The following is a 27791-nucleotide window of genomic DNA, read 5'->3' as shown; positions in this document are numbered from 1 at the left end:
TATATATATATATATGGTATGGATCCCCCGCGATAAATGAGGGACTACAGTACAATGCAAATGTACCTGAATATTTTCATTTTACCTTAACTTCATTTGCTAAGTGTTGCATATAGTTGAGATGTATAAAAAAAAATGTATGTGATTTTTGCAAGTTAAAGTTAAATATGAAGGGAAAACATGAAGCAGTCATGAAGTAGTAATATGCACCATTTTCTACTCTGAATTAATTAGCTTTTTTAAACTTTTGTTGGGTCAAAGTAAGAAATAGTTTGTATATTCAAACTTTTTTCTTCCTTCAACTGTACGTGTAAGAATGATGATGCAGTTTGATCCCAGCAGTTATGAAAGCTGAGGATGTCTGTCATCTTCCTCCAAAGCAAAAAAGATTTCATCACTGAAGTAGAGTTGTGTTTGATCATTTGACATCCACATACTTTCAAAGCCTTGCTCGCTTACACACACACACACACTGCTTTTTACATTGGAGATGAAGATGCACCGCAGAAATATCTGTAGTAAAGCTGTATTGACATGTCTTTGATCAGGGACTGTTTCTCTTGTAGGAGTCGTACATGCCCGGGAATTAAGACATCAGTCAGATGAGACGTTGGATTTGATCTGGTCATACTGATTGATTAGTTTGTATATTATATCCAAGACACATTACTGTTTTCATGGGGCACTATAGTATTTTATGTGTTCATGATAGTGTCAGTTGTGCAAAAAAAAAAAAAAATCAACATCAAATGCATGAATGTAATAATTAGCTCAGACCACAAACTTTATCTGAAAATATTTGGCACAGAGGTGAAAACACAAGGGATTTTTGGCTGTTTTTTTAAACTTGATATTTAAATCGCATTAAGAACATATAACTAAAAACAGCAGAAATGTCATATATCCATCAGTATTTCCATGTTTATTTTTCACAGCTCGTCAATAGGTGCCACTAGTGTTAAAATTGGGCATTTTTATTTAATGATTATGATGATTTGTGAGTTTGTCACAGCCACATTATAAAATAGAAAAAAGGATACTCAGTAAAAAAGTATTTCTTTTCTATTTTGTTCTGTCAGGCGATCCGAGGAGGAGGTAGATATGGACAAGGTGACGGCTGCCATGGTGCTGACGAGCCTCTCCACGAGCCCGCTGGTCAGGAGTCCGCCTGTCAAAGTCAGCGGTGAGTGGTACAAGACAATTACTCAGGTTTAAATATACCAGCAACTGGATACCAGCAAACCACAAAGCAGTGGCTCCATCTCAACTCAAAAGTGTCTGTGTTCTGACATTTTCCAATTATCTTGTGAACGCATGTGGAAGCCCAGGGTGATGGATTCCTGCCACCTGCTGTGCCCGAGGACTGCTTCATCAACGAACGGCACAGAAACACAGTTTGGATCAACATGGTGGCAGGAATCCAAAGTGCAGCTGTTCAGACTGTTTTTGGTACAAACACACGATGTGTCAGAGGTTAAACATGCTCCAGTCGTGCACTCGTGTGTATATTCGATTTTAAACAGCTGCAGCTGCTGATTTAAAGAATGAACACAGAAAACATTATAAAGTGTGCTTTTTATTAAGCGCACATGCTAAACTCCATATTGACTAACAATTTCTGGTGAACCACTTTGTCTTTTATGTCAAAATCTGCAGCAGTAATAATAAAAAAAGCAAATCTGAAGAGGCGAGGCGCCCCACCAAAAAGCTGTTTACTCAACAAAACTGGGTCTCTCTCACTCCGCCTGCTACAAACACAAACTACAACACTCCGTTCAGCTTCTTTTATCCAAAGTGAGAAGTCTTCTGTAGGTGATATTTAAAGGAAATGCTCCTTTGATCTATAAAAACCAGACCTTGTTAGTGTCTCGGTGGAATCACAGAACAGAGTAGTGAGCTTTTATTTTCCTGCGTCGCAGTCAGCTGCATTACTGTGAGGTTTATCTGTGCGAAGTGAAAATAAAGCTGAACTTATTTGAATGTCTTAGAACCATTATCTACTTATGAGTCAGGAAAGGTTTGAAGTACTTTTCCCAGGGCTCTACATTTTCCCTCTTTGATCCTTAAATCAGCTGTAGTTTTACCTCTTTTTCTCCTCACTCCTTTTGCTCCTCTTCAGAAGGTCTGAGTGGTTCTTGGAAGGAGAACGGCTCAGCTGGACCCTTCACCCCATCGAGCAACAGCTCCTCAGGAGGCTACTGGAGCTGGTCTGCGCCCAGCGACCAGTCCAATCCGTCCACGCCTTCCCCGCCACTTTCAGCCGACAACTTCAAGCCATTCCGCGTACCGAGCCAGGGCGGCGCGGGGCCCGGCCCCCCAGGACTCGAGGACCCCAGTCTGGATGAGCAGGACGGCAGCAGCCTGCTCTTTGATGAGCCCATCCCTCGCAAGCGCAAGGTGAATAATGTTAACTAGACCAAGGAAGAGTTCAGTGTCACAGTTCAGACAGAGCACTTAGCTAGTTGTCATTTATTTATTTAATATTAAACAAAGGATGTTCGAGACAAGACTGATTGTTTTTAAGAACAAAGGTCATCTTCAGATTCATGTTTGAAAGATGTTGATTCAAATGAGCACAAATCTCCATTTGTAAAAACCTACCATTCCTCCATGGAACGCATATCGCCCTCCCGCCACCCGCTGCTTTTCATGCCTGAGTTTAAACTAATATCTCCTCATGTTGAGAGATTATGGAGTTGCATACATTTTGGTTTTAAACTAACATGTCTTGTCTCGTGCAATTTTTCGAGATGTCATGCTCAGATTTTGCGCTGTGAATGACTCTTGGCTTCTACCACATCAAAGTTTAGCTCAATATCTGAAAGTCGGACCGAGCTGCAGCCATATTTGTCCCTCGCTGTGGAGCGATAAGGTGGGATTGTAAATACCCTTCGTCTGTCCGTCTTTCTTTGTAAGAAAGGTTTCTATGAAACACTGAGTTGCCATATCAAAATCCAAGATGGCCGCCATAATTTATATATGTGTACAAGTCACCCCTAGCAGTTGAGGAAACTGTTTTCTAGTTTTTATATTGCTTAAAAGTATAGTTTCCTAAAATGATTGGGATGACTGAATATTACTAATTTATGGTGGCCAAGGCCACCATTGGCCACCCCCTGGCTCCGCTATTGCGCCTGATGGAAGATAAAATTTCTCCCTTCACTCTACAGGATCTGTCACTCTGCACCACCTCGGACAAGGAAAAACAAAAACGTCTCTGAATATCTTGCACCAAAAACATTAAGGTTTACTTGCATTGTCTGTTCAATTCCAGTCTGGAAAAACACTCGTCTCAAAAACTACAAACACATTATTCAAACTCCTCATCGACGGGGGACATCGGCGCACGCACCGCTTCTTGTGTTTGCTAATGTCAACTATCTATAGAAACCACTTTGATTTACGTTGTAGTTCTAGATGTCCGTTCAATGATTTATTTTCTGCAAGTTGCATTTAAATTCATCTAGTGGTTTTTGGGATATTTTACTAACAAACAGACACACACAGGCAAAAACACATCAGTCGTCGCCTTTCGGCAGCGGGTGATTGTCGTCAAGTAAAATCAAACTAATACAATCTAAATACGTTGGAACAAATAACCTCAGATCTGTCTGAGAATCTCTTAACTTTGAATTTTCAAAAACTATTTCTACGTGACAGGAAGTCCTAAAGAGGCGACCTCACAGGGAGGCTCGGGCGTCAGGTGACCGTTTGATTCCTCACAGCAGCATGACTTGATGACACTGTCATCTGAACTCTGATGGGCAGAGATAAAAATGGGACAGAAGAGAACATCTCTGTTGTTTCTACTGGTGGTCAGACCTTAACACACACACACACACCTTTTTTTATCACTCATCATTTCCCCTTTTCTCGTTTCCACACGCCTCTGACAGCTCACTGTCATTATTTCCCAGATATTCATCCCGTCTGCGCTCCTCTGTCAGGATCATCTGTCCTCACCTCGTTTTGTTCTCCCTCCTTTCTTCTCGCCCTGTTCTCACGTGTATTCTTTCATTTTCTTTTACTCTTTCTTTACGTTCATCCTCCCCAGATGCTCTCCTTTCATAATTACATAATTACTCCTCGGCTTTCGCTCGCTGTGATGACTGCAAGACCTGTTGCAGCAAACACAAAGATCTTCACAACCTCTGAATCTAAACAAGGAGGGTGAAGTGGGAGATGGAGACCTTGTTATAAGAAGGAAAGAGGAGGTTAAATGAAGAAACGGTATAGATTTTCTTATGGGACGTACAGGAAAAAGAAAAGAAGCAGCGGAGCGCGGATGAAAGCGTGAACATTTTCTCTTCAAGCTTCCATAACTTGTTTTTAACAAACACAAGATTTGTATCACATTATCAGCATGCTCCTTAGGTGTTCTTTTTGTGACACAATGCCATTTGAAGACCCCCTCCCCCCCCCATTTAATTAACTGTGATTTATTTCTTTAAAGCGTGCACACGCGTGCGGCGACACACTAAACAGGCTTCTGTTGTCAGACGAAACAATGCACGGGGGACAGATGATCGCTGTGAGCTTGAGTTTCTGATATAAAGAGGAAAGAAAACAGCGTCTCGTCAAAATTAAATCGGTCTCCTAGACAAAAGTTTGACAGACAGGACTTGTTCTGAATCAGACTTGGGGGGGGGGGGTGCTCTCAAGGCTTTTCATGGCAGAAAAAACAACACAGTCTCTGATGTAATTACTGTAGACAAATAAAAAGATAAAGGAGCGTTTCCTGCCTTGTGTCCAGTTCGGCTTTCCTTTGTTCACTGTATTAAAGGATAGAAGAAGAGTGACGGCTTTTTAACACAAGTCCACATCTTTAATTAAAAACACACTTAAACGTATCGTGGTGATGTTTAAATAAAATAAAAAAAAATAATGTTTAAACCAGCATTCAAGAGGTTTATATTATAAACAAAAGACTTCTATTAAATAAACCTAAATAACCAGCTGAGAGTGACACAACGTGCTGAACGCCCCTTTAGTCATATGTCATGGTTTGACAATATTTAAACTCAACACATAATGTCACATCAGCGTTTGGACCTTTGACCCCGTGTCGTCTCACATTAACGTCCAATCTGAAATTCCACCGCAGCCTTGCCTCAGATCTCAGCCACGCTGCTCTCGGTGCCACAAACGACTGCTGAAGTTTTAGGCTGCGCACCGCGAGCTGCTCAGTGGGTGTGCGTTTGTAATCACATCCAGGCATCAGTTTTTGCTGTCAAAAATAACTTTGCTGTTCAACAGAAATCTTGTATCACGAAAAATTCAGCTTTTTGGGAAGCGAGGGTGGGGAAAAAACATATTTTCACAAGCTCTCTAACTCTTTTCATTGGTTAACCATTGATAAAAACCTTTAGTGGCCTTTATAGAGTTCACACAAAGCCATGAGATTGATGAAAGATGGAAGTCCTGTTGTCCAATTGCGACAAGTGTGTCTTTACCCTCTGTCATGTAGCAGTCGCCATTTTTTCTAAACTCAATGGTTTGTATAATGCAATGGTTCCCAACATTGGTCCTTGAGGAACACCATCCTGCATGTTTTAGTTGTTTGCCTGCTCAAACACACCTGATTCAGTGATTTAGTTACTTCCTCGTGTTCTACAGGAGCCTGTTAATCACCCACTTGTTAAAATCTGGTGTGTTGGAACAGGGAAACAACTAAAGCATTCAGGCTGTTCCTCAAGGACCAGGGTTGGGAACGCCTGGGCTGCACGTCAGCCACTAGAAGGCTCTACTGCACCACTTCCATAGAGTTATATAAAATACCACTAGAGTGCTGACTGCCCGTCCCTCCCATTGTTTACGTTTGTGACATCACAGAGAAGCTAAGATGGCATCCAAAACGGGTAACAGCTCACAGCCGACAAAACAGCTGTTGAATTAACAGCAAGCCCCACCGCATCTGTCACAAATTACTTTTAATCTCTTTACAATAACTTCATATAATTCATAATTAATGTTAATTTATACAACAGTCATGTAAAACAGATGTGTGTGTGTATATATATATATATATATATATATATATATATATATATATATATATTAGGTCTAACTAATGATGATTTAAACTAGACCTGACGTCAGTCAATAATTAATGCTGATTTCAAGACTTTGTAGTTGGTTGAAAAATTATGACTTCAACTAGTTGATAAATTTGAAACTAACTTTTTAACACATTATTGTGTTTATGTAGGCTCTGCTGGTTCAGTTCAATTAAATTAAATTCAAAAATACTTTATTAATCCCAAATGGAAATTGTTTGTTGATGTAGCTCATTAGAATCAGAATAAGCTTTATTATCATTGCACCGAGATACAACGAGAACATGTACGTACAGTCGTCCGAAAGATGGGCGGAGTGCACGAAGCTGCTGCTATGAAAGCGCGGCCCTCTTATTCTTATTCAGAATAATATTTTGCCTAGATGAGAAAAGGGAAGAAAACATGAGGAGAGATGGTATAAAAAAAAGATCTCTCACGCCGTGTCCTAGACGGGGCAGGCACGATTTGAGGCATAAAAAAAAATCCTACCACAGCATAGCACATAAATAGACGTGATACATGTACATATAGGCCGATGAAGACAATTGTTCGAGTTGTTATCGATGAAGATGATTTGGGCAGGAAGTATCTCTTGTAGCGGTCCGATCCACTGTGGATATGGAGAAACTGGCTGCAGATGCTGATCTGTCCACCTAGATCAAGCAGACCTCTCGGTCCTCTTGGGCAGCAGGAGTCAGGACTGACTGATTGTCAGGCAGAACTCCTCCCCCAGTGATGGCCATTTCTCCCAGCAGCCTGCCGCGCCCCTCGTCGCCGTGGTCTTAACTTCATGTGTCAAGGGACGATATTGGTCCTCCTGCTGTCATGAGCTGCGTTTCCCGCTACCTCCTAATTCTCAGTGGTCAGGCACTCAAGCACCACCTCCAGGTAGACAGAGATGCATCCATGGCACCTCCTTTTCAACTCATTTTGGATTTGGGGCTCTTGTTGAGGTATTATTTGAGCTTTTGAGATGTTAATCAGCAGCTTCCAGTTGTAGAAAATTATCTTGTTGTTATGGTTACGCATCATAACAAATGTCCAAAAGTAAAAAAAGGTTTCAGTAAAAATCCTTCCAGTGGCACATCGTCTGATACCAGAGAAAGTAATCCGAAAAAAGCGATTTACATCTAGACAAAACAGGAATTAAAAGTTTTCAAAAGAATCTCAGAATGAATATAAGAGTATTAAAGTAATACTAGTAACATAAGAGTATATAAGTTGTGGCTAATTGCAGTTTTCATATAATCTATACCTGAGCTTTAAAAGTACATTTTCAGAATTCATGCAGAGAGCAGATAATGAATCGTTACCAGAGGCAACAGCAGCTTGGCCTATTTAATAATTTGTACAAAATGGTACCATGATCCAGCCTATAGTAATATCTGCCACAGAAGCTAATATCTACTAGCCAGATCAATAATTAACAGCCAGTACATCGGCTTTATGGGCTACTTTTAAACAGTTATTGGCTTCAGTTCTGGTCGGATCACGTTCACACTGAGGTAAATCTGCTGACTTGTGAAAGGAGACCCGTTGACGTTTTCTCTTCTGTTGCTGACATCCGTAGAACACATGGCTTCCTGGCGTTACATTTTTATATACAATCTAATATATTGCATACATTTTATTATTATTTTAGACATTTTGTACATAGTCAGCTTTTACTCAGGGCTGTTTAGTCAAAAGTCTAAGTGCAGATATTTGGCCGTTTTGGTAATGGCCGACGTTGCTCCAGTGAATCAAAAGGTCACATGACCAGTGCGCCTTCTAGTGTTTTATACGTGTTTAACTCTATGACCTCTTCTTTAAGTTTCTTCAGTGGTCAGTCACCATAAACCGTGAGGTTTTATTTATTTATTTACTTTTCTTTCGGCTGCTCCCTTCCTCAGGGGCCACCACAGTAAACCAACTCACACGAAGACTTGGCTTTTTTGTTTGTTTGTTTTTACACCAGATGCCCTTCCTGACACAACCACAGACCACCGAGCTACCACAGCCCTCTGTGTGGAGTAGAGAGCTGCCATCTAGGGCACCCGAATGAGCAGATGGTGGGGGTTAAGGGCCTTGCTCAAGGGCCCAGAGTGGGGCAAATGTGGGTGGAGGCAGATATGGCTGTTTCAACATTACTACCCACATTTTGATGTTGTCGGTCTGGGGAGTTGAACCGGCGACCTTCTGATCACAGGCCCACCTTCTCTAACCTCTGTGCCACCACTCCTACTAGATGGCTGACGGACAGCTATACTTGTTGATCATAGATGGAATGTATACAACTACGGGGTAATAAGCTCGTTGTTTGAATTTTAAAAACTTGATTTCAAATAAGTAGTAAATTACAATTAGGCACGTGTCCAACAAAGTGGACATCATTTTGTTTTTGCATCATCTTTTCCTGTGACTGCTTTGGTTATAAATCAGATTATTAGTCTTTGCTTGGATTTGTTGTAGTTTGTGTGAGTAAAAATGATCCACCTTGTCATATTTTGTAGACCACAAGTGCAACAACGAATAAGGAAGCCTCTAAATTAAACCAGGAAACTCCCTCTGACAATAATGATGAGGACGGGCTGCCGGAGAACAATAGACACACGGGAGCTGAGGGTGATGAAGGTCGGGGTTTGGCACAAACCACTGGCCCCAACTCACCCGTGTGAAAAACACAAACAGATGCTGTGGCACTTCACCGGACACTGGATGTTTAGAAAATGTTCAGAGATGCCAAGAGGACATGGTTTGTTCTTAATGCTGAAAACACACAAATCCAGTTTGATGACACGGTGAGCATCTTAATGTTCTTCTTGTTGGACATATTTAAATCACAGACTTAGCTTCACAGTTGTCATTTGTTTTCCTAATCAGGCCTAAACTTTGCAACATTAAAATATAAAGAAAAAAGTAAAAAAAAGATGATTTAAAAGTTGCTCAAAGATTTACCTTTAAAACACATTTTATGTATTCAGACACATGCTATATACTCGAGAGAACATAAAAACACCACTTAAAAAGAAAAAGTCAACATTTATGGTTCATTTTTTTACTCTGGCCTTCATATATATATTTTTTTCCTTTAGTCTGGTTATAAGATTAAATCGATGATGATACGGTAGCATCAAAATGCTTGTTTTACACAATCAAAAGTTCAAATTATTCTTTGTTTATTTTGGAGTTTACGCTCAAAGAGGGCAAAAAAAATAAATTAAAGCTGTCTACGTTGATCCGCAGCAACAACCTCACAGACTAAAGTTGTGTTTAAATATATTATAAATAAATCATAAATCCCTAATCAGGATTATCACTGTGGGAAAAAAAGAAAAGAAAATCACTGTAATGCCACTTTGTTGATATGTGCTGCTGATCCATGCTGCTGATCTCATGCTGCTAATTTATTTCATGCTGCTGTTCAGTCGTCCTCATCTGCTCACACAGACTCATGTTCGTGCTGCTGTTTGGTGTATTGTTCTTGTACTATTAGTGACTAGCGAATATCTTAGATCTTTTATCGTTACTGTTGGGTGTTTTAGTTTATATATTAGATCCTTATTTACTGTTTTATATTTTTGCTATTGTTGGATGTAACTGGGACCCTGTGTCCACAATTTCGTTCCACCTCATGTACCACTTGCGATGTGAACGACAATAAAGTGTCTTGAATTACTCGTGGAGTTTTTACGTTTCCTTAACCTAAAACAAGACCTAAACATTATTAATAGTTTGTACTTGGGTAATATTTAAAAAGTCTTCAGTAGCTTTGTTCTCCACGCTCGTTTTAAATCAGCCTGACCACAGATAATGAAAGCCATCGCTCCGCAGCTGACTCGCCGACAGCGCCGCCTGCACCACAGATGTGATCATTCACTGTTTTTGTTTTCTGCCTTCTTCAGATGATCAACGGCCGATGCCACGGAACAATTAGCACACGGCGATTATGCCAAGAAGGCAGATTTTCAGCTTGATTAACGGGAAATCTATTAATCACTTCTTCAAAGAGTTGGGTTTTTTTTTGTGTCGCAGCTGCGGTTGAAACTGTGATGTTGTTTTGTTTCCCCAAGAATTAACGCCACATGTGCTTTTGGAAATAAAATGACTATAGTTAAGGGGGAAAAAACTTTTTGGTGTTTGTTTTATTTTATTTTATTGCTAGAAACCCCACCAGTGGTCTGGACCCCAGAACCACATTAATGTGCTAAACGTTGCACAATCAGACATGAAGAAGTTGAACTTGGGACTATTTTTAATTGTTGTTTTCCACTAAAGGCGCAAAACAGAAGTAGTGTTTTGTTTAATGATTGAGATTTTAGCTGGTTTCATTGTCCTGATGGGCTCAATAATCCAGGTAGATAAATCTAACAAGGTCCACTGGATGAAAGACGAAACGTTTCAACAAAGAAGAACCCGTCCAGAAGACCTGACCTGACTTAATGACCTGAGGATCATTAAATTACACCCTTATTGTTATTTAGCTTAGAAATCTAAGAAAAGACATATCTTGGTGCATTCCTGAGTAATAAATAATGATGGAAGTCGAACAGAATGGTCATCTGGTCAATATTGTTTATTTTGTTTTGCTCATTAAAGGAGTTGATCTTTGAAAAGAGAACATGACTGACGCCCTGGTCCGTTTCCCTGCAGAACTCCATGAAGGTGATGTTCAAGTGTCTGTGGAAGAACTGTGGCAAAGTGCTGAGTACCACTGCTGGCATTCAGAGACACATCCGCACCATCCACCTGGGGTAAAACACACACACACAAGGCGTAGGAGTCTTTAAGTGTCTTGTGTTTGGATTACACTTTAGAGAGGGCTGTATAACGACTATAAAACAATTATTTATTCATTTAAATCAGCTTGAAACCTAAATTACCATGTCTCATTTTACATAAATAAAATATGTATCCATCCATTCATCATCTTCCACTTGTTCTGGATCGGGTCTTGGGGGCAGCAGCCTGAGCGGAGAGGCTCAGACATCTTTCCACAGCCACCTCTTCCAGTTTTTCTGGAAGGATTCCAAGGTGTTCCCGAGCCATCCGAGATACCGAGTCTATCCAGAGTGTCCTGGGTCCTCCCCAGGGTATCCTCCATGGTGGACATGCCCAGAAAGCCTCCCTAGGGAGGCGTCCAGGGAAGCATCCATACCAGATGCCCGAACCACCTCAACTGGCTCCTCTCGATGTGAAGGAGCAGTGGTTCTACTCCGAGTCTCTCCTGATAACTGAACTTCTCACCCTGTCTCTAAGGGAGAGTCCAGCTGCCCTGTGGAGGAAACTCATTTCAACTGTTTGAATCCACATTCTCATTCTTTCTGTCACTATCCAGAGTTTGTGATTGTAGGTGAGGGTATTTAAACCCACTTACATGTAATGAGTGTTGGTCTGAGTCAGCACATTACATTTGACCTCATGAGTCAGATTCAGATAAACCCAGTTCAGTTCTGTTGGGCCCAGCTTTGATTCTGTTCAGTGCGTTATAAAATCCCATTCAGTCAAAAGAAGTTAGCAGATTTTAATCAAAAGTTTACTTTGACTCAGTTCCTCCTAAACACAAAGTAGTTCAGCAGGAACTGTGGAGAGGTAAAACTTAAATTTTACAGGAAAAGGGAAGAAACACACACACACACACACACACACACACCATGTGTAGTCCACAACAGCAGCTCGAACAGATCTTTCTGAATCGCAGCCATCTTCATCCTCTAAACATCAGATCGATGGATTATAGATTTTTCTCACACTGACAGATTCTGCTCAGGCAAAGAGTTCAGGGTCAGACAAGTGAGGAGGAAAAACAAGATGAGAGATAAATTCCACTTTCTTACTGATGGAGGCTGATGTTTGTTGGGCCCAGGCTGAGTGAGACCACCCGTCTTGTTTGTACATTTTGTTTTCAGGCGGAGCTGCGACTCTGACTGCAGCGACGGCGAGGAGGACTTCTACTACACAGAAATCAAGCTCAACACCGACTCTGTGGCCGACGGGCTCAGCAGCCTGTCGCCCGTGTCACCCTCCGTCGTCTCCCCGCCGCCTCCTCCCCCGTCGCCTCTCCCTTCTCTCGGCCAGCTGGCAGACTCCCACCGACCCCCGCAGCCGTGTGACGCCAAGGAGCCTCACACCGGCGGCACCACCCCGCTCAGCCGCTCTGCACCGAGCGCTCTATACCTCATCCACACAGACCACGCCTACCAGGTTTGTGTGCGCACGTACACGCAGTTTTTCACAACCCACAGCATTCAAAACGATGTCTTTAATCTCCATCTGCCTTCAGGCCACTGCTCCGGTGTCCATCCCGTCCAGCAGCAGCACCTCAGCCTCCAACAGCTTCACCCCCACCAACAGCTTCAGCATCTCCTGGCAGTCGCCTCCGGTCACTTTCACCGGCAACTCCGTGAGAAAACACACACCAACAAGCGTTTGCTCGCATGTTCTCCTCTCTGGTTTCACTAATCACGCCTCCGTGTCGCTCTCTGCAGACGTCTCCAACTAAAAGCCAGGGATTCGGGGAGCAGCGGTCCCACACCATCGCCGTGCTTTCGTCCCCTCCGAGAGCGACCGCCGCCCTCAGGTGCCTCTCCTGCTCTAATCTGGCTTCAGATCAAACACAGAACAGAGGAGACGCTTCTTGAAAACATGAACCCTCATTGAGGCAGACCGACCTCATGGAGAGAACAATTAATTCAAATATGATTAAATAACTCTGTGATTCTTGATTGTTTGATTCGTTCAGTCAGGATTCATGCTGCTTTCAATTGGACTTGTTGATTTGTTCTGCGTAAAAAGTCAAATTATTTATGTAGATCAGAAGTTTATAAAAATTATCAGTGTTGTCTAGTTGCTGGTTTATATCTATGTTTTTATAGAGTTCATTTTTATGAGAACTGAAGGAGCTGATGACATTTAATGAGGACGATAAGTCACTTTAACAACCCTGTAAAACATCTCAGGGCTGCAGGAGACAACGACAAGGAGCAAAGCTTGTCTGCACCGTTAGCAAAATATCTCTGAACCACTGGAGGGACTTTATTGAAACTAGGCCTGTCACGATAACAAATTTTGCTGGGCGATTAATTGTCTCAGAAATTATTGCGATAAACGATAATATTGTTTGAATTTTTACAATAATTAGTCATTTTTGTCAAATTTAAGAAGAAATGTTTAATTTGTTATGCATGTAGTAACTTTTTTGACCACCGGATGGCAGTATAAGACTGAACTGAAAGATGGATAATAAGGGAGCGAGCAGCGTCTTTAAAAAAAAATGGGAGGGAGACCCCTTGACCTGACATGAGCTGTCTCTCGTTCCTTTTGTTAGGTTCTCAAAATGGCGGACGCTCAGTGGTTTGAGCTCTTTAGCATAGCATTTTTCACACAAAGCTTTTAATTAAAAAAACAATAAACAAGTTCTCAGCTTTTTGCAGAGAAAAACAACTTTTTAGACGAAGGCACAGGTTTCAAACGTGAATTTTGGAGCTTCGACAAGTAGGCCTGTCGTGATAAACAAATCAGTTAATCGCATGATGAATAAAAATTATCGACCTCGTTTTCATTTTCCGGCTTTATCGTTTCTTCGTGTGTCTCTCTCTTTCTACTGAAGACACAGCTCAACTCCAGTGCTCTTCACTGACCCCTTCCTTTCTTTTTTCTCTTTAAAATCCATTTTAACCATCCAAAATGGCGTTTTTGGATCATTAAAAGCAGCTAAGCTACGAGCTAAGCTAAAAAGACAACCTTGGGAATAAACCTCCATTTTGTCGAGCTCCAAAATTCACAGTTGAAACGCGTGCCTTTGTGTAAAAAGTTGTTTTTCTCTGGAAAAAGAAGCTGAGAACTTTACTGATTTTTTTATTAAAAGCTTTGTGTGAAAAATGCTCTGCTAAAGCGCTCAAACCAGTGAGCATCCGCCATGTCACTATGTCAGCCCTTGTCATGTCAAGGGCCCTCCCTCTCATTTTTCTTAAAGAGACAGCTGCTCAACTACCCATCCTTTGGGTCAAACAGTCATACGGCCATCAGCTGGTTCAAAAAGGTAGTACACACCAAACAAATCAACGTTTCTTCTAAAATTTGACAATTATTGTTAAATTTCCAACAATATTATCGTTTATCACAATAATTTTAGAGACAATTAATCGCCCAGTAAAATTTGTTATCATGACAGGCCTATCAACAAGATGGAGGATTTTTTTCCCCGAGGTCGGCCTGTTAGCTTAGCTCGTAGCTTAGTTTCTCAGTTTAGCTGCTTTTAACGATCCAAAAACATGATTTTGGACGTTTAAAATGGATTTTAAAGAGAAAGGGAGGAGTCGGTGAAGAGCACTGGAGTTGAACCTTTTGTCATCCAGTGTCTTCAGTAGAAATAAAAAGAGAGAGACCAAGAAACGATACAGCCGATAAATGAAAATGAGGTCGATAATTTTTATTTATCATGCGATTAATTGATTAATTGTTTATTGCGACAGGTCTAATTGAAGCTATTAAAAAGTAATCATTGTGTTGACATCTAGGTTCAGAGCAAAGCAATCTTGGAAAACAGAAATGTCAGTAAGTCAGTTTTACAGATACTGAGGTAACGTTTGGTGGGGTAGTAGCTGAGAGTCATTCACAACATGTTCACCAAACACTAGCAGTTCAAGTAAGATGTAACATGAGATTGGGCATGAAAAAAAGAAATCTCAACAAAATCAGTTTCAAATTATCAACAAAAACAGTAGAAATTATTTTCCCACATTTACAAGTAACATTTTTACCACGTTTGTCTCTATTGCTCGTTTTATTCCTAAAACCATGAATACTAAGTGTTTTTTCTTCGTTTTCTTGTTTTAATCCCTCCTCCAGTCGAAAGGTGCGCGGCGAGGGGAAGAAGTGCCGTAAGGTGTACGGGATGGAGAACCGCGACATGTGGTGCACCGCCTGCCGCTGGAAAAAGGCCTGCCAGAGATTCACCGACTGATTGTACGCCGCCGAGGCAACGCCATCTAAAAGGAGACGGGAGCGTCGTCCTGCATGCTTCTTCAAAACAGCGCAACTGTCCGTGGAGCTCTGGCTCCGCCCCTCTTCTTCCAGCAGTGGAAACACGTGAAGGATGGCAGAGATGCTTTTTTCTTTTTTTAAACTGTGCCGTCCAGGAGTCCTAATACTGCCTCACCATTTCCCTCGTTCCCAGTTGTGGGAAACCCCAGTGCAGCTAAACCGTGTATTAAAACAAAAAAGAAAAGCAAATCGATATAAAGATTTCTGCATTTTTTTTTTTTTGGGTTCAATGTTGCGTCTTTGTTTTGTTCAGCTCTGGTTTTTAATGGGAAGTCTTGTCCAAGACCGGGTCCAGAAGGAAGAAACAAAAGACCAAAAAGCGTATTCTTTTTTGTGTTTTGTTCAAAGATGACAAAAAAAAAAAGAGAAAATCTTTTACTTTTTTATCCAAGAGAACAATGAGCCTGTTTGTTGAGGAACGTTACGAAGAAGGAAAAAAAACTAACATTTTTTGTTTTTCTTCAGTCTTCTGTTTGTTTTTGTTTCCGGACGTTTTCCGAGGTGATCTTTTCTCACCGACATGACAGCCTCTCCTGGTTCTTCAGCGCTCCTCGAAACCTCAAGGTGGATGTAGGGCTTTTATTTTCCAGATCGATGGGAACGAGGAAGAAAGAGACATCTTCAGAATGATCAATGCAAAAAAAAAAAAAGATGATACAATTTATAGTCAGGGAAAGCAGATGGACCACTTAAAACACAATCTCTCACAGCTTTTTATAATCAATTCATTTATTTTATTTTTCATCAGGGATGTGATTCTAAGGAAAGTGAAAACCAGCAGCTTCATCTTTGGGGTTTTACCGAATGCAGCACCGTCTGATCCAACCAAAACAACCAAAAACTCCTCTGACTTGTCCGTTCAGTGCTTGGCTCTTGAAATCGTGCCACGATTATGATCTATTTGTTTACCCACCTGCTAAACGACGTGTGTTTTAAAAGGAGACAAAGATATATTTGTTTGTGTCTTTCCGAAGGGAAGGAACAAAAACTTTGTGTTTACGTCATTATCAGCGAGCTGAACGGGGAGATGACGACCAGAAGTGTCGTGCTCTGACTGCACGTGTGCTTCGTTTTGTCTCCCGTTCAAATTAAAGTGTAACACTTGTTTACCCCCCATGTAGCCATTTTGAATGAAGCTTGATTCAGTCACTCGTTTTGTTTTAACGCTCCTCGTCCACCGGACAACATGCAAGAGAAGCTTCAAGCTTTCACGAGTCGTCCTGTCCTCTGAATGTGTTCGTTTTTGTGGGAAACGCTTCGTTTACAAACTCGTTAAACCGCCCAGACGACTTTCCGGCAGCGTTTGTTGAAGCGGGAACGAACGAGTCGAAGCAGCTCGCACTTCACTGTTCTTCAAACGCACGCCGCCATCTTGGATTGTCACACGCAGCCATTTTCCACCCGTTGTTTTTATTCGTTTTAACCAACACCAGCTGATAAACTCACGATCGTTCAGTACTTCCACATCTGCAAACCGTAGCTCTTGTTTTTGTTTCTATATTGTCCTTTTTTTTTTTTCCTCCCGTACATAGTTCATGTATATGATTATAAATGATATCGTATATCCTCTTTTTGTTTCACGGCTCGATTGTTCGATCAGACAGGTTTGAGAAAGATAATGTTCTGTCCGGACCGAAGTTTAGCCTTAAAGTCCGATCATTGTGCTTCTTCTGTGTCTTTAACGTTTAAGCAACGAGTATTTAGATCACCTTTAAACTCACTCGCCCTTGTACAATGTGAAAAGACAGAAATATATACTTTGAGAAAGAGAGAAACGTTTGAATTCAAAGCCAAGAATAAAGTAAATTAGGTTGTTCTGGTTTATTTTTACATACATATATGCATATATAAATATATATAAACTGTTTTCATGTTTTCTGGAGCTCCTTCACGTCTCGTCCTCCTGATTCAAAGCTTCGTTTAAATTTCTCGCAGGTTCTTCTGCGTTCAGTTCGATGGACGTCTCGCTGTGTTTGCAGCCGCGTCTCTTCAGGGTGGAAGCGTGAAGGACCTCCAGCTCCAAAGCATCAGTGCAGTTTCACCTGAAGGTTCTGAAGTGTCAGGTCGGGTCCGGTCAGTCCTGATGTTTCAGGTGGTCGCACATCCTCAGCTGGATGTTTGTTTTTCATATTAATCTTCCATGATCTTCCCAAAGGTTTCTCTCCATCATTGTGGTGCTTTGTGTTCTCTGGTGTTCAGAAGAACTTGGCATCAGATGCGGTCACGGTTTGGTCCAGAAACAAGTCTCTGCAGTCCTCGGAGGGTCTGGCATGACTGGATAAGTTAAGAGGCGGCTAATTTTACAAGAATCTGATCTGAACGGTGCTCTTTTTCTATCACTGCTGATTAAATCAATTCAATTGGACTCTTGACCGTGTCTGTCAGAACCGAACTCTGCGGTTTGTTTATGGACCGGACCGACCTGCGTCACGTTACTGACACGGTTTGTCAACAGAGGCACAAAAATGGCGCTAACACAGACGGGTGCTTTCAGGCGCTCGGCCCTACTGGGTCGAGGCTCTGGTGCTGCGGCCTCGGGAGAATCCGGTGCTAAAAGAACAAAACCACACGGCTGTTTCTCTCGTCACGCGTTTTGTTTTTTAAATGCTGTAGAACACGAGAATGAAAACGCCCTGCCTCAAGTCCAACTCGTGTCCAGACGCAAGTCAGTGAACGCGGCACCGGCTTTCCCCTCATCACCCTGACTTCTGTCAAATAGGAACTAATCCACGACCACCGCAGCTCTTTACGGTCAAACTAGAAACGTTTTGTTTTGACCGAGCTGTCGTCAGCTGTGAAACATCTGGTTTGTAATGCTTCACTGACAAACATCAATAAAAGTGTAACCATCAAATGTAACACCTGTTCCTTCACATGCATGTAAGAAACGGTCCTGCAGCGTCTCTGAGGTTTTTAACATTCAAACGGTCACGTGAGCACCTAACAGGATGCTGGATAATTTATTTTGCTTCGGTGGAAAATGGCACACAAAGATCATGATGCTCATCACTTCCCTCCCAAATGATCAGCCTCATGACGCCTGACGCACCTCGTGGCAGCACGCTGCTCATTTACTGATGCAGAGATGATTTTTGAGGAGAAACCGGCTCCGATGATTAAACCGTGCTGTCGCAAGGCGCCACAATAGGCAGTCCTGTTGCTTCAGAGAGAGTGATGGGAATACTTATGAGGATTTTCTCTCCTTGTGGTTATTTTTTTTTTTTCTTTCCATCCTCCAAACGGAGCGTCTGGTGTGGCTTTTGTTCTCGGGTGTGTTTACGTCGCCGCCTGCTGAAAGGCCGAGCTGTGATTTATGTGCGGAACAAAACGAGATTACATTATTGTGCTTACGGACGGTGTTAAAATCATTTCTCGTGAGTTTACGGTGGTCTGTGAGTCCACGCTGCTGTTGCCGGGCAGCCGGTGGCTTTAACAGCTGCTCATTTGTCGACAGTTTTACGTGATTCCTGCTTTATGGACCTGATCTTTAGTCTGAACTTAAACCGTGACAAGACTCGTATTTGACCAGAAGCTTCATATTTACCTTCTGTCACCGTCATGTAGCTCAGTATAAACAGGTTCAGCTGCAGTACGCTGTATCTAAGCAGTATTCGTGTGTATTAGTGTACTGATTTTATATACTTAAAGACAAAGTTCAGATCTTTTGAAGTGGCATCCCGTGGATGGATTAACAGTTAATATCTTACCTGTTGCAGATAGGTTTTTGAACGACCTGAGTTTGGAAAAGGAGTTCTTTTTAGCATGGATTGACGAGCTAATGGCTTGTCTGATCATTGACTGGTGACGAGACCGAAACCACACTGCTGCCTTCAACAACGCTAAACTGGACAATGTAACAACACGCCGTGCTAACACATAAATCTACAGCATTTCGTGGTTATTCTGGCTGAAATATAGTGATGTCCCTGACGAAGTGACCCCAGAGCTTTTCCTATTTTCATCACCTAGTACACAGTTGTTACCATTTCATACCCAGCATACCATCGTGGATTTTAGGGTAGTACGTCACTGGTCTATGACTGGTTTGACTAATTAGGGTCTCAGATTTGAAAACTAAAAAAGAGCCCACTTTTCCTTGTGTGTTTGTGACAAGTAACCAGCTGTGCTAAACGCAACGTCAATTGAAAATCACAGTTTATTTTTGAAAGCTCAGCTCACAAAGCTGTACTCTAGGCCAGCCCGCCCAGGCAGGCGCCCCCTCGTTTATCATTCAGTCTGCTGGATTACACCTTTAAATGAAGACCGGTAGATTTGAACCAGTCTTTGTCATTTATCATCCGTCATGTTTAGTCTCTGACATTTGCTTTGTTTTTCAGTCAAGAGAAGAGTTCAGCTCCAGAGCTCTTGACTTTAAGAGAAAGTTTGTAGTTACCATCATTTGAGCAGCTCAATGAGATACTACCTTTACCCAATAATCCTGGCCTTAATCTTAATCCTTATTGGATTATAAACAAATATTGTTTGCTTTAATTTGGGATTCAAGCCTCTTTACCCTAATTCTTCTTGAATTTGTCACCTCTACCCAGTAATCCTCTAATCTGAACACAAATGTAACCCAATGAGTAGATTATAGTAATCTAGATCACTTTAAATCAGTAGCTGTCGAGCATTGCACATACACTCATGACTTGAGGCTCCTTCTCAGAACCAAAAGTGCTACAGCTAGCTGCTGCTGGTAGTATTTGTGCTTGCAAGTAACCACATTCTGGCCAACAGCCGTACTCAGACAAGCCGTTAGCTCGACAGTCTGGTCAGGACTAACGTCCATTTTTCCAAACCGGTCGTACAGAGAGCTACCTACAACAGGTATGACAGTTACTGTTCATCATCTCACAGAGCCCTGCTGTAAAAGATCTGAACTATCACTTTATACAGTGTTAAGACTTTTGCTTGTTGGATTCTCTCTTTTTGGTGAAACGAAGGGCTGGATGTTTGGTGAGAAGGCCTCTCAGCTCTGGCTGCTGATTAACACCCCCACACCACCCCCCACCCCCGCCCTCCAACAGGTCATGTCACCTTCCTTTCCTCAAAGCCTCCTGTGTTCTGCAGAAACACCACCCAACAGCATGTGGAACCCTGTCCTCCTATGGTCCAGATCCTGCTCTGACAGAAGTGGTTGTTTTCCGTGGTTACCAGGCATGTTAATGAAGGGGGGGGTCTAATCAGCAGAGATGATTGAACAGTTTGTCTCGAACGTGCCTTGATTGAGACGTGTTGCTCAGACGCTGACTGTGGAATGTTTCTGGTGCTGGTCCGAGTTCTGCTCGAGCGTTTGTGATGCTGTGGGGGCTGCGTGCAGGAGGCCCCTTTGGCCTTTTCTCAGCTCCTGGAAGACCTTTCAGACGGACTTTTCTACTCTTTGCTGTAACTTGTAAACAAGTGTTTTTTTTATTTTATTGAGCCAAACTTCTGATAAAGCTGTTTCTACGTTGTTGTTGTTTGTATGATGGTTTCCTTCTTCCCCACCTCCTTCTCTTTGTTTTCCCAAACGTGACTCCCCCTTCGTACAAGGGCTTGTAGATAAAGGTGTGTTGGCGTGAAAAATCTGTCGCGGCGCACTCTAGAAGTGTTTGGGAAATCAAGGAAGTCTCAGCAAAGAGAGAAGGGGAACGGGCAGTGAAATGATCCGTTTTTAACGTGAAGCTGAACCGTTGTGAAAGTGAGTGAATACTGATGTGTTTTAACATGCGCCTAGAAGAAAAAACAGCCCGTGTCCTATTATTGGCTTCGATCACAGTAATAATTGGCTGAACACTCGTGCTTTCAGGCACTTTTGTGCCACAAGCTCCTTCAGTTTTTACCTAAATATGCAACAGGGAGCTGTGTCCGGCCCCCTTCAAAAAGATCCATCTCACTGCCTGTTTGAGCTGAAAACAATCACCTCAAGAACTCGACGGCTGTCGCACTGGATTTTTATACTTTCTAATCAAACGATAAATGTATACAGCTCTGTTCTAACTGGGTTTTTAATGCTGCATGTGCATGCAAACAAAGACTTTATATGATGTCTGGTTTGTGCCGTGGCGCCGGCGACAGGGTGAGAGCAGCCGTTGTTGCCTCTGGTTTTATTTGACTTCATGTACACCACGTGGTGCAGTCTATACAAGCAGTTTTGAAGTATGTTACCCTGACTGTGATGAGTGCACCTTACAAAAGTAGTTACTACTTTGGAGATTAGAGCCCCTGTAAAAGGTGGTTATATGTGTTTAATAAAGGAGATATTGACCCATTAATCAGCAGATTTTAATGGCTGATATAGGCTTTTTAAAAAGGAAATAATAATAATCACACTTACGTCACACTTGTACTTAGATCAGTGACCAGGTTGGATATTAAAGATGCAGCCGCTGCTACAACAGGCTCATTACGTATACGTCAACCCTTACGGATCATATGGAAATTATACAGATTTTGCCCCATTTTTCATGACTACGGACACACGGTCTTTCAGATTTTTGTGAAAACCCAGCTTCAAATTCCTGCGGGATCAATAAATCTTGAATCATCTTGAAATTTATTTTACATTTAACAATCTTGTTTTCATTAACCTTTGCCTGATCATGGTAAATTCACACAAACGTGGTGTAAAACAGAACTAGTCTGAGTCTATATTTATCCCTTAATCTCAAGTCATACAGCAAATTCCAGTTGAATGTACTGTGCAGTACATTCAACGTTATGTTTATGTTGTAAACACAAGTACTGAGAGTACTGAGGATTTATTTTGTGAATTTTCTGGACTTCCGAAGGTCAGTATAGCTATCCGAAGGGCTTGACATTATTACCTACAGTTAGTGTTCTTAGCAAAAATGCTCTTCTATATAAAATAAAAGTTCTTCTAAGGGTTATATGTTTAAGTTGAGCCATTTTTATATATATTTCAATGAAACATAACATATTGACCAAAAAGTAGTTTATGTTGTAAATCAGCCGTCAATCCCCAAAGATCAGTATCAACTGAAGACAAGATTGGTCGAACTCCAGTTAAGACTCAATTAATATGTACTAGCAAGCACTGCTAAGCTAACTTCAGTTTTTAAAGGATCTCACACTAGTTGTAACGATACACCTCGTTTCATAATCAATTACTTTAGCTGTATAACAAGACCTTTAAAAAAAAAAACGGATGTTTAGTTTTGATGATTAAAAAAATGTTACATGGACCTTGCCATTTTATTTTGGTTGCAATGCATTCTGGGTAAATGACCCACATTGTACAAGTTTTGTTTAGCTTGAATGTTTATTTTGGACAATTTCAGACATTCAGCACTTTAGTGTGAACCAAGACAGATGACTTAGCTTTAGAGGCTCCAGAGCTAGCTTATACGATGTTAGCTCAGGAGCTAATAGTGTTAGCTCCAGAGCTAACATACATACTGGTTATGGAGTTAAAACTATTAGCTCCATAGCTAGTATATATGATGTTAGCCTTGGAGATAATAGCATTAGCTCCAGAACTAATATATATCGCATTAACTTAAGGGTGAATATATTCATGATGTTAGTTACAGAGTTAATAAATTAATCGTCACAGATTGATCTAGCTGTGATGGTACCCTGCCTCTCGCGCACTGATAGGTGGACATGGGCACCGGTGACCCAGAAAGAAAGAAGCAGGTAAAGATGATGAATGGATAGAAGTTGATCATGCTTAATCATTTCGACCCCGGTATTGTGCATAAGAACTAATATAAAATATAACTTTATTGCAGAATTATAACTTTTTTGCCTCAATTCTTGTGTTTTAGTCTTTATTTCAACTGATGCATGTCATTGCCCAAGAATGCATTTCACCAGTAAAATAATGGCAACAACCTTAAATGTACTAAACAGATTATTTTTCTGGTAATTGGGAGTTTCCATGTGTCACAAACAACTTTTAGTAGAGAAATAACATTTTAAGGCCAATATGTGCAAGTTGTCGGAGATCCCTTTACAACTTTCTTCGAATCATTTATCATGTAAACTTGTGTCTCACTGTCCGTGACTAATTACGAAAGGTTGACGTGGAAATTTCAAAAAATGACTCGGGATTGTTTGGAGTGGGTCTAAGTTCCCTGCAAAGCTTCACTCTTGTGCCGCTAGAATTTTGAACATGATCCAAAATGAATACAAGCAAGTTTATAAAGGATTTGTCAACTAATGAAACCAATAACTGAATACAAATAATAATAATAATTGTGGTCTAATAAAGACATAAATATGTGCGACTCTTGTAAATTGTCTGTATAGTTACACACATTTGTACTCGTACACGTCATAAGTACTAATCAACTGTAATTCCAAGTGAAAATATTGAGTATTTTCTTGCAATGTTGTGTGTCCAGCTGGACTTCAACAGACTATCTTTAGCATAAATTCATAAGTCGTCTGTGCTGCAGAGATTTGCAGCGGCTGCTCTCCACCCTCACTGTGTTGTTTGTTTTTCTATTATTTTTTAAAGCCTCTAAATGTAAATGTTTTATATGTGTCCCCAGACTGTAAACCTATTTGTAGATGCAACCTAGTTTCCTTCTTCGGGTCTGCTCAGACACTGGCCCAGTTGGGTTTGTTTTAAAAAAAAAAAAAAAAAACTAAAAAAAAAAATCATAACTCTGACATTAAACGGGGCAGAACGTGATGGGGTGGATTAAAAGTCATCTCGAGGCCGAACCGGTACGTTTTCAGCTGCCACGTTGAAGGTTTTAGGTGCCAGTTTGAGATGAACTTGTTTCCTTTCTTGTAGAAAGTTTGGCATAGATTCGAAAAAAAAAAATCTGAGAAAGCAGATAAATCCTGAACTTGATTTTGAAGATGGACTAAACTATTTAAACATCTGTACACTGATGAACTTTGTACATTTACCCATCACTTAAAGAGGAAAAACCAGATGTCTGCAGATGCTACAAAGACCAAATTACATCGTCAACGCTGCCGCTGTCCCATCAAATCAACTTTTCTAACCCTGAAACTAAAAACAGGCCTCTTAAAGCAGCGATCTGCTCTTTCTATTCTCGTTTTGATGTAAATAGACGTAGGGAACTGGTTAAAATCTTAGTGTGGTTGCTCGCCGTCAGAAAAGCACCTGCAACGCTTCCATCGGTCTGTATTACATCGGCTTGACGACACAGGAACATTTCACCGCACCATCAGGGCGCCGTGTGTCCTCACAGCCCAACGTATGTCCCCGTGGCTTCAGGTCTCATTCTGGGACGAGCTGCTCTCGCCTCAAAAGCGTTGGAGCCGTTAGCGTCAGTACGTCTGCCGAGATGCGATGGAGTGCGTTTCAAGTGACCGCCTGAGGTCTGTCCCATCTGCTCCATGTAGCATCTACACCTCCTCCTGTTCGTCTGCATGTTTGTGTCGTGAACACAAAAGCTTGTCTGTGCAGAACCCCCCCTCCAAAGACTGACCAAGCCATTCCTGCAGCCATAATGCACATTTCAGTGCGCAAGCTGTCATACCTCACACTTTATCAGATGGTATTCTGACGAAGCATGATAAGCTACTGCTACTTTTCACAGCGGCCTGCGTGTGCCGAGCCTCCTTCATCCAGCGGCAACAAATTAACCGTAATTGAGGAATTCGACAGGCTCGGTTTACTTCTGCTTTCAGCTCAGCGGCATTTTGCACAATGTCACTGCGGTGATTCTTTTCCGACAGAAAGCATTTTAGCATCAAGTTGACGTAAAGAGGAATTAAGGGAGTCGAATCTATTACAGTAGTCCCTCGTTTATCGCGGGAGTTACGTTCCTCACACCACCGCAGTAGGTGAAAAACCACGAAGTAGGATAATTATTTTCGTATTTATTTATATTTTAAGGCTTTATAAACCACACATATTTGCAATGTTCTAAACTCAACATAAGTACTGTTAGGGTTGGACATTGTTTGAATTTGAACGATTTCAATTCCGGTTCCTATTGAATTCTGATTCTTTTTAGAGGCGGGGTTTAAAAAAAGTTATATGGTATAAATGAGCTAGCTAGACAGAGTTCTTTCTGGATGAAATAGTTTGAACTTCTATTTGAATTTTAATTAATAGTAATAATAGATAGTGTAGATTTGCGTTGTAAAACTTTCCCTCCATTTTGGCAGAAAGCATCAGCCAGAAGCACTGTTGGCTTCTGGGTAATGTAGTTCCTATTGACTGGCGTTACAGTTTAGGCTTATTGAAAGAAAACTACAAAATGGTGGCGCTTGTCCGGAGATTTTTTTTGTTGTTGACTTTTTATCCCATACATCCAATCACGTGAATATTATTAAAGTCGACAATCATTGAAAAACCACGAAAGAGTGAGTGCGTAAAAGTCAAACCGCGACGTAGCGAGGGACTACTGTAACGTCAGAAATTCATGACTGGGTCGTTTGTGATGAGGAAGAGGAGCAGGGCGTAATCAGGCTCCATCTGTAGCGTTAGCTGGTTCAAAATAAAACGAATGAACCAGTTTAAAACGAGCAATAAAGCCAATTTGAAATGTCAACACAAAATGAATCAAACAGAAACTGGGTTTGATTTTATTTATTTTTAATTCATTCGACGTGTCTTCACCTCAAGAGAAATGCCTCAAATGTCTATGCTAATGATCGCAAGGCTAGCTTTGTTTTGTCTTAAGCGTAGAATTGGTTAATTAAAATGCACTTTTTATTGGAAAAAAACATTTTCTTTGCAAATTTTGTATTAAATTTTATGTTTACTGACATTCTTGTCTCTAGATAAAAAGACTGATAGTTTACCAATCAGGTTTTAAATACCTAGCTAAACCTGTTAGCACACACATTAGCATGACTGCAAAAATTAGCCTAGCTTTGTTAGCAGAAACAACTAAACTAAACCTACCAGCATCTCTAAACTAATTATGAATTTTATTTTTTATTTAGTCTGTGCCATAAAACATTTCACCTGAACTTAAAATGACATTTAAAAACGGTGACTGTATTTGTGAAGAGCAACGGTTTATTTAACTCAACTAGCGGAATAACCGAACTTCATCAATGATACACAGTGAGCCGCATACGAACATTTCTTTTGCTTTTAAGGTTTAATTTCCCTGGTTTTAAGTTGAAATGGTGTTTTAAAATCAAGTTTAAGGAAATGAGCCTTGTTGTGCTTCCTGAACCTTGCCTTGTTTTTATTTTCTTTTTATGATTGTATCCAAGGCTCACTGGCGCACTTTTACTGGATATATTTCACTACGTCACAACACATTTTCTTGAACTAGTTTAAAGTACCGTTTTTTTTTTACCAGAGCAGCTAAACTCTTTATAAAACTTTCTTCAGTCCTTCACAACAGGAGTCTAAAACCACTGACTTCAAAAAAATCACCCGAAGCTCAGAAAAGTAGCCCAAATGACATTTTTATTACGTACTTTTCAGACTATAAGGCGCTTTAAGCAAAACAAAACAGTCAAATAAGTCAAACATTATTCAACTCATTCACAATAACCACATAAAATTGTTTCGAGGTCAGTAAGCACAACCAGAATTTATACATAAGGTGCACCTGATTATAAGGCATACTGCTGATTTTTTAGAAAATTAAAAGGATTTAAATTGCGTCTGAAAAATACGGTAGGTACTATTATTATCTGAAGTCTTCTGGATGGAAGACGAAACGTTTCTCCTTTAAAGCAACTGGTCCAAATTACACGATTTAACCTTTTTGTTGTTACTATTGTTCTCTGGTAAACAGTAGAGAGGTACAGAGGTGTCAGCAGGTCGTAGCTTGGGGGTCCACAAAATAAATTATTACCGGTAGGTAAATAATTATATTAAATAATATTAATATTAAAAAATAGTACATAAATACACATGGGGACCAATGTGCCAGTAAAACAAACATACTTTACCAAACAACAAAAACAATTATTATGGCATTTAAGGGATAAAACTGACAACAAATTATTTTGAGCGAGTAATGAGATTCTTCTTCTCAAACCCAAAATGTTTAATTTATAGGTTAGGAACAGCTTTAGACTTAAGTTTTGGTGCGCTAAATTAACTTCCTTAGTTTTAAAACTTGTTCCAAAATATAAAGACACTGCAAAACCTTTGACTATTGGTGGTTTTTACACCAATAATGGAATCCACCTCTTTTAATCTCCAAATAACTTAATGCTGTTTTGTAATTACAGAAATTAAGTGCATAACGAGGGCGGTGTAATTATACAGCCGTCTAATTGCCACCATTACTGAGGGGAAACGATGCAGCTACGGTACAAACAAAAATCTGTTTGTGACCCATTTTGACCAATCTGGAAAGCTTTTTTTTTTTTTGGCCTAACATTTAGATTTTATTCTCAAAACGTAGAAACGAACAAATCAAAAAGTCTTCCCTTCGACTGATCGAACACCTTGGACCTGCAGGTTTTACCAGCAACTCACAGGTTAGCGTCGAACACGAGCCGCTCATATTTACGCCAGATGTTTTCATCGTTCTGGGTGTGAGGTTTCAGAAAGTTACTTTTCTTTAGTCTCGTTTTCTCGAGGTTCAATGGAGCCATGTTTTCCAGCGACTTTGCTCCACGAGTCCTTCGTTGTTATGATGCTTCCTGTGGTCGTACGGTTCCAGCTTCTGAGGCTGACGAAGCTCCAGGTGACCATCGCAGCCTGGCTTTTCTGTTCGTAATTAAAAGGTATTTGGGAAATGTTGTGCTGCTCGAACACTTTTTAAAAACATTATTTAATGAATATTTTAACTTCAGATATGT

The 27791-nt window shown here is 40.8% G+C and overlaps 1 protein-coding gene across 1 annotated transcript in view; it reads left to right on the top strand.

The window, feature by feature from the left end:
• The window catches only part of znf704 (zinc finger protein 704), a 17511-nt gene extending 2067 nt beyond the window's left edge, over positions 1-15444 (top strand). Inside the window, exons 3-9 of the mRNA XM_037692973.1 lie at positions 1080-1183; positions 2120-2397; positions 10689-10789; positions 11945-12239; positions 12319-12438; positions 12524-12615; positions 14886-15444. Of these exons, the coding sequence (XP_037548901.1) occupies positions 1080-1183; positions 2120-2397; positions 10689-10789; positions 11945-12239; positions 12319-12438; positions 12524-12615; positions 14886-15000 (1105 nt within the window). The 3' untranslated portion in view covers positions 15001-15444. The remainder of the gene's footprint in view (positions 1-1079; positions 1184-2119; positions 2398-10688; positions 10790-11944; positions 12240-12318; positions 12439-12523; positions 12616-14885) is intronic.
• The last annotated feature ends 12347 nt before the right edge of the window (positions 15445-27791 follow it).

Source organism: Nematolebias whitei, chromosome 19 (genome assembly GCF_014905685.2).
Source record: "Nematolebias whitei isolate Nwh7 chromosome 19, NemWhi1, whole genome shotgun sequence".
Lineage (NCBI taxonomy): Eukaryota > Metazoa > Chordata > Actinopteri > Cyprinodontiformes > Rivulidae > Nematolebias > Nematolebias whitei.
The sequence above is the reverse complement of the archived record's forward strand: the minus strand, read 5'-3'. Positions and strand labels throughout refer to the sequence as shown.